Source organism: Anolis carolinensis, chromosome 3 (genome assembly GCF_035594765.1).
Source record: "Anolis carolinensis isolate JA03-04 chromosome 3, rAnoCar3.1.pri, whole genome shotgun sequence".
Classification (NCBI taxonomy): domain Eukaryota; kingdom Metazoa; phylum Chordata; class Lepidosauria; order Squamata; family Dactyloidae; genus Anolis; species Anolis carolinensis.
In genome coordinates, this window is record NC_085843.1 from 77,520,396 (window position 1) to 77,533,468 (window position 13,073).

At 36.1% G+C, this 13,073-nt stretch overlaps 1 protein-coding gene across 1 annotated transcript in view; it reads left to right on the forward strand.

The window, feature by feature from the left end:
• The window catches only part of dop1b (DOP1 leucine zipper like protein B), an 88,901-nt gene that overhangs the window by 63,663 nt on the left and 12,165 nt on the right, over positions 1–13,073 (forward strand). The window contains exons 20-29 of the mRNA XM_062975084.1: positions 14–125; positions 1,661–1,846; positions 3,015–3,140; positions 4,991–5,125; positions 6,261–6,316; positions 6,539–6,643; positions 6,727–6,793; positions 8,686–8,830; positions 10,235–10,317; positions 10,434–10,543. Of these exons, the coding sequence (XP_062831154.1) occupies positions 14–125; positions 1,661–1,846; positions 3,015–3,140; positions 4,991–5,125; positions 6,261–6,316; positions 6,539–6,643; positions 6,727–6,793; positions 8,686–8,830; positions 10,235–10,317; positions 10,434–10,543 (1,125 nt within the window). The remainder of the gene's footprint in view (positions 1–13; positions 126–1,660; positions 1,847–3,014; positions 3,141–4,990; positions 5,126–6,260; positions 6,317–6,538; positions 6,644–6,726; positions 6,794–8,685; positions 8,831–10,234; positions 10,318–10,433; positions 10,544–13,073) is intronic.

The window sequence follows — 13,073 nt, forward strand, 5'->3', positions numbered from 1 at the left end:
TTCTTCCCTAAAGCATGCATTGTAAAAGGGAGAACATTACACCAGATTATCCTCTAACTCTTTTAGAAGGTCTAACTACCATTGGTCATTTTTGTCTTTTGGATCAACCAAACCAAATAAAAAAGGTAACTATTCTGTTTTTCTTTCTTTTCTTTTGACATAATTTGTCAAATACATGCTTCTGACAGTTATCAAATGAAATGACTTGTGCATGTGACCATGAAGTGAAAGAATCATGTGATCCTCATATTAGGAAAAGATGGGCTAGTACTGAATATAAGATAATAAAGTTTAGTGGGTTTCCTTAGCTCTGAACACATTTGGAAGTGTTCTGTCATCCTTCTTGATGTGTTGAGAAATGAATAATTACTTTTTGGAGTTAAAATGGAGTGGAAAGATTTTATATTGAACACTGCTAGCTAAATGTTTAATATTTTGAGAAGTCAAATGTAATCAGATAGCTTAAGAAAGCCTTCACATCTATAAAGGAATTTCATTTAAAATATCAAATGAAGGACACAAAGCCATTTACACATTTAAAAAGAATTCAGTGCTAGCATGTTTTAGTTTATGCTTTATTTTTAAATCTGGTTGCAAAGCCAAGAAAGCTGTCACAAGTGGGATCAACAATATTTAGAAAGGGAGTTCTGATATAGAACACTTTTAAACTGAAGATTATAGGAAGTGTGGTGTAGAAATAGTTCATAGCCTTATTTTGCATAAATGGGACTGCCATACAACACTTTATATATTTTAAATATATGTTAAATTAAACTATGGTTTATAATGCTTTTATTGTGGAGAACAATTTTCATCAATTTTTTGACAATAACTGATTTAGAATTTTGCATGTGATCACTCTTCTTCCTATTGGATATATATGCTTAACATGTGAAAGGTTTCAGGCCAGAGGCAAAACAAATTTGTTCGGAAGAGTTTAACTTTTCATTAGCATAAGATTAGCAGAGTCAAAGACACAACAGAATGAGCTGAGGTATAAGGTTAGGAGAGCTTGCTTTTTAACAAGGAACAGGCAAAGTTAAGCTTATCAAAATACTTGATCACAGCACCCCCTATTAAAGCATGCACACAAACAAAATGGAGTCAGTAGACCAAATCAAAGAACGCCACATCAACTAGTTGATGTAATAAAACAGTTTACTCACAAAAGCTTGTGCAAAGGATCACACAGGGACAGGTAACGTCATTGCAGTAGATCACAGATATTCTCTATCTTTTTTATTCTCAAAAAGATAGAGAATAAAAGGTAGATTTCCCGGCTTGGCCATAGGCTCAAGAAGCAGGCCATGCTGTATGCACACTACATAACTGGACCTGAATGGATGACGAATGGAACAGAAATCTGGAACTCGAACTAAGACAGGGGAACAAAGGAGGAGATCCCTCTTTTATCATTTTAAATTCAAAAGGGATTATCTACTGACTGGCAACACAACCTCCTTTCTAGAAGATGCTCGAAGACCCATGCAAATGTTAATTGGGGAGGGGGTATCGTTAAACTGACAAGAAGGAAGAGAGGAAAGACAGGGTATACAGACAAACCACTTAGTGTGCATGTGTTGATTGTTAATTCCCCAACACTTCCTGAATATGTGTAACATGAATTTTAAAAAATCTTTTATTTTATTGGCTTTTTTAGTCATCTCTGAGTGCTGACCCAACAAGCCTAAGAAATGCCAGGAATGCCATTCTGGAAGAGCTTCCCCGCATCATTAATACCATGGCTCTCCTTTGGAATGTCATAAAAAAAGAAGAATCCCAAAAAAGACAAGCAGACTTTCTTGGAACAAAAGGATCTTCTTCAGTTTACTTTAAGGCTACTAAAGTAAGAATCCTTCAGTCAGCTTGGGTAGTTTATATCATAGGCAAGACATTTTAAAAAATAATACCTCTGTCAAGTAGATAAAGGAGAAAATGAGAGGAAAAGAGATCAACTGCAAAAGTGGGATGATGGGGGGGGGGGAAGGGGATGCACTTGCCATCCTCTTTCAAGAAGAAAAACACTCAAACAGGCTACACTAAATGCATAGAAGCTAGCACACTTCTGGCTTTTTTGGCGTTTGTTTACTAACCTATTTTTTTTTTGTTAAATGTCTCAGAAGCATTTAATACTTTTGCACTTTATTTTCCCGCTAATATTGTTGTGTTTGTCAGAATACTACTTGAAAAGGGCAATTTTTATATTAAAATGTTGGGCTATGTACAGTGATTAGTTTTAACTAGATTCACTGAATCATAGGATTTATTAAGTCAACCCTTATATGAATCCTATTAATTCATTAGGTTTAAAAATGGGGTTATTTTACAATATTATCAAACCAAGAGTAAAATTAATACAAAAGCTGGTGTTGCAGTGTTTCTCTTGTGTTACCCCCAGAAAATGCAATGAATGCTCATTAGTTACCACTTTCACTGTTTTTAGTGAACACCATTTTAGGAAGGATGTAAAAATACATCTCTCCAAATTGGGCTCTTTAATTATTTTGATGCTTGAAGTCATCTTTGGGGTTTAGATTATTATGTTTTAATTTGCTTTAATTTCTTAAAGGTGCTTATTAATTGCTCTGAGTGTTATGGAAAGTGGGATAAAAATAAATACATTTTGATATTTATCAAAGTGAAGTTATCAACAGCATCCCATCCTCCCATAAGTATTGAGCCAGCACATGCAGATGTGGGAAATTACTTTTAACACAGATATTTAAAGTGTTCATGTCAAGATTCTCTTTGAGTAATTATCAGAATTAGTAATTAGACTTTGATTCAGTGAACCATGTTATAGCAAAGTGCATTTTATTAAAACACATAAACAGGATTCTATGTATTCTTGGCAGCAACTGTAACAGTTTCAGAACCAGTCTTACTTGCAGCATTGAAAAAGTATCTATATTCCCACTATGCATGTATCTCTTTTTGAAAGAATCGGGCTCATAGGCAAGGATTTCTCAGTGAATCCTTTCTACAACAAACATTTAATTTTGTTTTGTTTGCAGACATTGAAGGATAAAATCCTGGACTTCTTGAACCCACTCACTGGACACCTTGGAGTGCAGCTTGTAGCTGCAGTGGCAGCAGTGTGGAACAGCAAAAAATCTCATAAGCATCACATCAAACCAAAGGTAAAACAGAAGAAAGAAAGAATGATATCCTCTACTGAGGCTGAACAAGACTCATTGCCTACTAAACATGAATACTAGGCACTGTGCAGAGGAACTGCTGAGTGGGCTGTGATTTATGCTGTATAACAGATCTGGAAGAACATTCTCATCATCACTTCACACACATAATCTGCATTTGACTTTTAGACTTCTTAACATGCAGTTAAATGTCCTAAAGCATTATAGTAAAGGTAAAGGTTTTCCCCTGATATTAAGTCCAGAAAGCATTATAGTAGTCTATCTGAAATATCTCAGGTATAAGCAAGATTTTAAAAAATATGCTTCTAGGGTATTTCAAAGTGTACTTTGACAAAGACAAGAGACAGATACCTTTATCAAGGCTAAAACTTCTAACACAAATACAAATTAGTATGTATGTCATTTTGAAGCTTTTTACCCAATAGGACTGCCAGTTGTGATTAGAGATTGTTGCCGGCCTTTTGTCAGAATGTGACTGAAGCTTTGAAGCTTTGGAGCACAGAAGAATTGACACTTTGAGACTTCAGTAAAAGCAAACATATAACTTTACTGAGTAGAGCAAATATACAGCACACGCTAACATTGACATCCAATCTAACAGACAGAAACAAGACAAAAGACATTGAAGTAAGAGGAACGAATGAAATCTTATCTCTGAATCCTCCCTACGCGTTCCAGGCACACTCAGGGTCACATCTTCACAGTTCATTAGAGGCTTGACTGATTAACCCTTTCAGTGTCAATACACTCTCTGCTGATGCGATCAGATTACATTCACAAGCATTGCACAAAATTACATTTAAACATTCACATTACATTAATCTTACATTAACACCTTTTAATTTAATTAATTTGTTTTTTTGGGAGACAAAAAAATGTAAAAAGCAGTTTCATTTGTCATTTAGTTGTTCAAAGGACAAGCCATTTCAATAAATTCTCCATTATCAGTTTTATGTGTTGCATGCTCTCAAATCACATGAAAGACAGATCTCCAAAATACCTTCTTGTTAGCAGCCTTCCTTGGGTATTGCAAAACCAGGGCTGTGGCTTCTTTTATTGACATGGTCTTCCTCTTTTTTCTATTTTCTCTATATCTTTTCCTACTGGTCCCTCCATTTTTTTTTAATCTTCTGCTTTTTTCAACTCTACCAGATATTAAAATTGAAAAGTGCCTTTGGTTGTATTAAAAATACAACCAAGAATTTTAAGAATTTTAAAAAGAGCTCTTTTGCCTCTTAATTCATAGCCTACACATTTAAAATGAGTCTTCTCTGATCAACTAAATGCTTTCCAAATCAAGTGATTTAAATTTACAGTCATAATTTCTAAGCCAGACTTCTTCAAAGCTGACTTTTCTTTGGAAAACATTCAAATAATTGTGACTGAATATTGACATTTTTCAGTATGTTCACTTGAGGATTTTTCTACACCAAATATAATAAGAAAAATAAATCTTATTCAATGTGTTGTTGGCTTTCATGGCCGGAATCACTGGGTTGCTGTGAGTTTTCTGGGCTGTATGGCCATGTTCCAGAAGCATTCTCTCTTGACATTTTCTCTTTCCTGAAATGTCAAGAGAAAATGCTTCTGAAACACAGCCATACAGCCCAGAAAACTCACAGCAACCCAATTTTATTGAAGTTTTAAGAATCAGATTTCAATAGATCACTTAGCAACTATGCCTGGCTTCTCTTTATACTCTGCTTGGACTGCATAAATTAATTCTGCTGTGTATGCCTGTGGCACTGGATAAGAGAATAGAGAATATCCTAGGAAATGTGGATTACAGTTCTGTGTGAAGGATTTTTGTTTATAATGCACTCTCATTTCAGATTCCTCCTGTAGTGAGTTCATCTCAGAATGTACTCCTTGATCTGGTTTGGTCACTTAATACTCTGAAGAATGAAACTATATTGCAGCTAATAAAAGAAGTTGTCAAGAAGCCATCCCAGATCAAAGGGGAAGAGGTAACACTTCACTTTACTGAGTCCTTTAAAATAAATCCAACCCTAACCCTTAAATTAAAAAAAATAGACTTATCCTTTTGTATCTAGATTGAGCAAAGGGTTTGCTTTATGTATCAAAAATGAAGCACAACAAAGAACTTTCTCACTCTGGTATTTTGCTTGTTTATTTTCCTCTTTCAAGACAGAAAAGCCCAGCTCACAGAACTAGCATAAAGACACAGGATAGGAAACCAAAGCTAAATCAACAACATAAAACACAAACTCAGTCAAGCAGCTTGCAGAAGAAATAGTAAAAAAAAAAAAAAGCCTAGCTGCATTTTAATTACAGTAGAGTCTCACTTATTCAAGCTAAACGGGCCGGCAGAAGCTTGGATAAGTGAATATATTGGATAATAAGGAGGGATTAAGGAAAAGCCTATTAAACATCAAATTAGGTTGTGATTTTACAAATTAAGCACCAAAACATCATGTTATACAACAAATTTGACAGAAAAAGTAGTTCAATACGCAGTAATGTTATGTTGTAATTACTGTATTTCCGAATTTAGCACCAAAATATCACAATATATTGAAAACATTGACTACAAAAATGGCTTGGATTATCCAGAGGCTTGGATAAGTGAGACTCTACTGTATTGTTGAAAGTTTTCATGAGAAATGAAAAAAAGCTGATAGGAACAGAGATTTGTTGTTTTCACCACTTTTTAAAGCGAATACATGCAGTATACAAAGTTGAGTGTTGTGGTCAGAGCTCTTTACAAATTACACACTCAATGTGTTGTCGAAGGCTTTCATGGCCAGGATCACAGGGTTGTTGTATGTATTCCGGGCTGTATGGCCATGTTCCAGACGTATTCTCTCCTGATGTTTTGCCCACATCTATGGCAGGCATCCTCAGAGGTTGTGAGGCAACCTCACAGTTTTCCAAGATAATGCATTTCTGATGTTTTTTTTATCCAGTCCTTGGGAAACAAATAGAAAAAAAAATTCTCTAAATGAAATTCTTAATTATAGCAAGTAATTGTATTTAGGATTTAGCTTGAATCTCTGTAATACAAAGCTAATCTCTTATTTGTGTGTTTGTTTTTGTTAAAGGAATTAGTCTGAAATTGTTTTTCAATTTTTATTTTTTCAGAAGGCTACCCTAGTGGATATCCCAGTGCTCCAGTTCTGCTATGCTTTCATACAAAGGTAAATGGCATCTTGTATTTCTTATGAAAAAATAGCATTTGGCCACTGTACTCTTCCAGAGATCTTGTGTCTATTTGCCACATAGAATAACTTTGTTCTAAGTTAGACAGCTTCTAAAACTTAATGCAAAGAAACTCACATACTTGTTATTACATGATCTGAGGAGTATGGCATCAGTGCTTTCCAACAAAATCCATGGCTTTTCTTTCTTTATCCCCATAGACTTCCTATCTCGGCCTTGCAAGATAACTTCCAATCATTATTAGTAGTGCTGAAGGAATCTGTGCAATTGAATTTGGCACCACCTGGATATTTCCTGCTCCTGAGGTAAGACATAAATTGCTTGGCTACATTTATGCACTAATGAATACAGTTGATGGTGTTGCTAAGTCATCTATGTTCTTTTATAGCATCCTGAATGATTTTGTGACTAGAACTCCAAATCAAGAAAATAAGAAGGATCAGAAAGACCTACAGGTAGCCTAATTCATACATTTATGTAACTTAATAGTTTATGGCAAATCAGCCCATAACTGTCTTCAGGTCCTTTCAGTATGCCTTAAACCGGTGGTTCTCAACCTATGACTCCCAAGGTGTTTTGGCCTACAGCTCCCAGAAATCCCAGCCAGTTTACCAGCTGTTAGGATTTCTGGGAGTTGAAGGCCAAAACATCTGGGGACCCACAGGTTGAGAACCATTGCTTTAAACTCACATTGCTGGGCATGTTTAGCCTGCAGAAGAGAAGGCTGAGAAGAGATAGCCATGTATAAATATGTGAGGGGAGGTCATAGGGAGGAGGGAGCAAGCTTGTTTTCTGCTGCCCTGGAGACTAGAACGCAGAACAATGGTTTCAAACTACAGGAAAGGAGATTCCACCTGAACATTAGGAAGAATTTCCTCACTGTTAGAGCTGTTCAGCAGTGGAATTCTCTGCCCCGGAGTGTGATGGAGGCTCCTTCTTTGGAGGCTTTTAAGCAGAGGCTGGATGGCCATCTGTTGGGGGTGCTTTGAATGTGATTTTCCTGCTTCTTGGCAGGGGGTTGGACTGGATGGCCCGTGAGGTCTTTTCCAACTCTATGATTCTATTATTCTATCCTACTTATAGTCCTTCAATGTTTTCTTAATCATAGCAAATCAATTAAGAAGAATAAGTTGGAGTAGCTACATGATGTTGGTAATAAGCAATGCACGATTAAAGCAATAGGAAATGTTCATATGGAAATATTTTTTTGATTGGTTTAAACTTTATCAGAGGAAATGCCATCTTCATTGCTGGTCCTTTGTTGTGCAGAAAGTCAGACTAAATGACCTCTAAGATACCTTCCAACGTGGTAGTTATATGTTTCCAAACAAGCAGAACACAGCTGTAATCTTTCACCTAATGGGATAATCAGGATTGCTAGTATTAAAGTGTGAAAATTGTCTCATAATTTTATAGATAATCAGAGAATACCACAATTAGGCACTCGGAAAAGTTGGGAAATGCTCGCATTTTTGTTTTAGCTGTACTATTAAGCTCCATTTTGTGGTGAAGATTTCTGCTTTGTATCAAAATAACTTCACTGGCCCACTTCATTGACTTAGAAGGGGACATTTTCTGTTCAATATCAGACAGAAATGTCTTGGACCCACCAACAACAGTTTATTGATTTGAGTTTGCCATGACAGCATATTTTTAGAGATTCTGTATTGCTTAGCATCATGTGAACAACTTTCATGAATTAAATAATGTGACCCACCCTGTCAGCCTTTAGGAAAAGTTTAAAAGCTTGGCTTTTTCAGTGTGCCTTTGAAGAATGATTAATCAATCCCCATGATAGGTCCCATCTCAGTAACAATCATTATATCTGATGCATTTTATCCTGTCCCATCAGTTGGAAATAACTTCATCGTTTATCCCACCACAAGTCTTCCATTAAATGCAGCACTTTATCTATCTGCCTCACCCATCGGGTTTACAACATACATCCCTCACACTTTTGGCCTAGTTTGCTCTTGCTCTTGCTTAATTCCTGTTTTGCTTTTAAACTATGTTTTTACTATGTCATTGTCACTATTTTATTATTTTACTATGCCATTGTGCGTAATTGTGTTTTTACTGTGTTGCATTTTTATCTGCTGATGATGTTGTGTTATGTATGTTCTACTGTAATTACCTGGGCTTGGCCCCATGTTAGCCACCCCCAGTCCCTTGGGGAGATGGAGGCGGTGTACAAACATAAAGTAGTAGTAGTAGTAGTAGTAGTAATTGTTGTTTTTCTATTTTTATTTATTATAATAAAATAATATGACTTTTATAAACCAAAAACTTCTAAATCTTTTCTGTATGTAACAAATGCTTTTCTGCCTTGCCTTATTTGCCCTTTTAGGAGGTAACCCAGAAAATATTGGAAGCTGTGGGAAATGTTGCTGGTTCGTCCCTAGAACAAACTAGTTGGCTGAGTAGGAACCTGGAGGTGAAAGCCCAGCCTCAGGTTTCTTTAGAGGAATTCCATGTTGAAGATGATTTGTGTGGTAAGAGAAACAACCATCAAGGAGGAAGGATTAGTGGGTTTGTTTGATTTATATCCCACCTTTATCTCCTGAATTGAGCTCAAGGTGATTTACAACAAAATAACAGCACCTAAAACACACACCAAATTAAAAATCCCGTTAAGATCTCCTTCTGCTGCTACTAAAGTCAGTTGCCAAAACCTTGCCTGAATAAGAAAGTATTTGTCTTTCAGTGGCATCAAAATGACTATCTATAAAAATGTGTGTGCAATGTATCAGCAGAATGTTTGTAATAAAAATATCCCTGTAGATAGATATAACCACACTTTTTATAAGCCTAGCTAACAAGTATTATAGTAACAAACCTACAAAATTATAACTCTATCCTAATGTATATTTTGAACTTTCAAATCATGTTCTGTCTGCACATGCTAGAAGTGCATGTTGTTTTCTTTGCTGGTTTTTTTATTATCACTGATTTTGTCAAATATTCTGCTATTTTTAATATTGATATGGGAGGTGATTCATGGGGATGATACCATGAGTTACCATACCGGTTAACACCAGCTACAGTGACACTGCTTTTGTCTTTGCAATTTAATGATTGTTAATCAACTGTCTGCAGACTTTTTCTGGCCTTAAAATGGAGAAAGGGAGAAGACAATTATATTACAGAATTTAAGACTGAAAATGTGCCCATCTTCCACCCTCCATTTTTGAGGATAAATGAGTTAACATACATGCAAATTATTCTTTCCATACGAATAATTCTGTTTGCTTTTCCTTTTAAAGGCAAAATAGGTATACTATCAATAAAAGTCAAATTTGGTTATATTACCTGGTGGTTGGAAGATATTATTTCAATACGTAAAGGCTGCTTTCTGAGCTATGCAGACTTTTGATGTCACAAATAATCTTTCCATTATAAACTTCCTCTTTTTAAAATACTTATAAGCCATCCTTTAGTCAAAATGTATGAGTCACATGCAAAAAAACAAAAACAAAAAAAACCCAGATGGTAGATTTTTGAAAACCCACTATAGCTGCAGTCCTTTCCAATGCCCCTAGAAATGAGCCCTGTTGAACTTACTCCGTGTAGATTTGCATTTTAAAAGGCTCAGGAAAATAATGTTTTACTTAGTACAACTCATAAATAAAAGTAATGGCATGGAGATAGGGAGGAAACCCTGCTTTGGAAGTGCCACTTTTTTTTCAAAGAAAAGCAACTTTGGGAGGAGAGAGCTGAAGAAGATGAAATGTAAGAGACATTTCACCTTTTACTTCACAGCAGTTTCTTTGATTTAGTTTTGTCCATTGTCTGCAGTGTAATCCAGTCTACTTTCTATGCAATTGCTTTCCCCTAAATAACTAATACTGTTGCAGTAAAAAATCAGTATTGCCCTAATAAAACCGTCTCTTCCTCAGATACTTCAGCAATACCTTCTTCAATGGTTTCTGCCTCTGCTCCATCAGTCTATAGCGTTCAAGCCCTCTCTCTCCTTGCAGAGGTGAGTGCTGATCTCCTGTCTTTAAAAAGATAGTAGTTAAGCAGCTGGTATGCATATACATACATACTAATGGTGAAAAAGCTGTACCTTTTTCATGTGGAATGCTTTTTCTTTAGGTTCTTGCTTCTCTCCTGGATATGGTTTATCGAAGTGATGAAAAAGAGAAAGCAGTGCCTTTAATCTCACGTTTGCTGTATTATGTGTTTCCTTACTTACGCAATCACAGGTATGTAAATAGCTCTTTCCATGATTTTTTTTGCATGTCAGGAGTGACTTGAGAAACTGCAAGTTGCTTCAAGTGTGAGAGAATTGGCTATCTGCAAGGACATTGCCCAGGACGTTGCCTGGATGTTTTGATGGTTTTACGATCCTTGTGGGAGGCTTCTCTCTTGGAGCTGGAGCTCATAGAGGGAGTTCATCCGCACTCTTCCTGCGTTGGATTCGAACCGGTAACCTTCAGGTCAGCAACCCAATCTTCAAGTTATCAGTCCATGAATCATATACATGCTGGATCGGGTTGCACTCCCCCTGAAGACACAGGTTCACAGTTTGGGGGTCCTCCTGGACTTGGCACTGAACCTGGAGGCCCAGGTGTCGAAGGTGGCCAGGAGGGCCTTTACAGAATTAAAACTTGTGCGCCAAGTGGTATTGTAATGCTTTTAATTGTGAGCCGCTTTGAGTCTCCATGTGGAGAGAAAGTAGGATATAAATAAACATAATAATAATAATAATAATAATAATAATAATAATAATAATAATAATAATAATATGTTATTAGTATTATTCTCAGCATTATTGTTCTCTAGGTCTTCAGGGTGATTTTGATTCTTAGAAGTGAATTGTTTATAGCAGTGGTTCCCAACCTGTGGGTCCCCAGGTGTTTTGGCCTACAACTCCCAGAAATCCCAGCCAATTTACCAGCTGTTAGGATTTCTGGGAGTTGAAGGCCACAACATCTGGGGACCAGCCGGTTGAGAACCATTGGTCTATAGATTTAATAAAGTTCAGACAAACAGTGAAATGTGAATAATTTTAAGATTTAATTCTGGATTTTTGGAACAATATATTAGTTCAGGTTAAACTATGGAAACTATTTATATCCCATTTTATCTCTCCATATGGATACTCAAAGTGGCTCACAATCAAAAACATTACAACTTAAAATTTACAAATATACAATAATAAAACAGTATATCATTATATATTATCAGTAGTAATTATATTTAATATAGTAGTATTACTACCGTGTTTCCCCGAAAATAAGATAGTGTCTTATATTATTTTTTGCTCCCAAAGATGCACTAGGTCTTATTTTCAGGGGGTGTCTTATTTTTCCATGAAGAAGAATTCACATTTATTGTCTAACAAAAAAATGAACATTTAATATATACTGTACAGTAGTTGTCATCACAAACCAGCATAACCAGACAAATTGTGAATCCTATCAAGAATTTCTTGTTACTACCATTATTTCCATGTACAACACTCTATGGTACGTACATTTATCGATCCTGCATGCTCTGGTGTTCTGTTAGGCGGGCCTGCTTCCAAACAAAACCTTTGCTAGGTCTTACTTTCGGGGGAGGCCTTATATTTAGCAATTCAGCAAAATGTCTACTAGGTCTTATTTTCTGGGGATGTCTTATTTTAGGGGAAACAGGGTATATTACAATATTATTATATATTATTGTATTACTTTACTTTTTATTGTATTATTATAATAATATAATAATAACTTTATTTTTATACCCCGCCCCATCTCCCCGAAGGGACTCGGGGCGGCTTACATGGGGCCAGGCCCGAGAAAACAAACAAAACAGTAACAAAGCAATAAAACAATTATCCCAGTAAAAAACATCAACATCAATAAAAACAATCATTAAAATCAACAAGCAGGATACAGTGTTAAAAACAGGAGACTAATTCGTAGATCCCAGGCGAGATGCAGAGTGATACGAAATGGGAAAAGGAAATTTCACAGTTGGACAATAAAGTGCAGGATATTATTAGTAGTATTATATTGTATTACATTATAATATTTTTATCAATATTATATGTATATTAAAAAATATTGATATAGCCCTGGTGGCGAAGTGTGTTAAAGCACTGAGCTGCTGAATTTGAAGACCAAAAGGTCCCAGGTTCAAATCCCAGGAGCAGAGAGATCACCCGCTGTTGCTCCAGCTTCTGCCAACCTAGCAGTTCGAAAACATGCCAATGTGAGTAGATCAATAGGTACTGCTCCGGCGGGAAGGTAACGGTGCTCCATGCAGTCATGCCGGCCACATGACCTTGGAGGTGTCTACGGACAACACTGGCTGGACTTAACGTCAGGGGAAACCTTTACTTTTTATTATATTATTAGTAGTATTATATGGTATTACATTATAATTTTTTATCAATATTATATGTATATATAATATATTATTAGCATAGCACAAAATTAGTAGTTTCCTGTCAAAGTTTACAAATGCATTATGACCAGACTTAAGAATATATTTAACCCCTAATACTATTGAGGCTTGGTGAGTCCTGGGTATCTTTTCCTTCCGTTTAGATACTAGAGACAGGAGATCCAAATTACAGATTTATTTCTGATCAAAATAAACCTGAGGGTGACCAGCAAAGAAAAATTTCTGCCACAAGGCTGAGGTGCACCTGGGCTCTTTTTACATTCCCCACTCCCCCCCCCCCCCCCCCCCGCCTTTCCCTTCAAGGCCCTATCTTTATTTCTTCGGGTCATAAAGTCCTCTGAA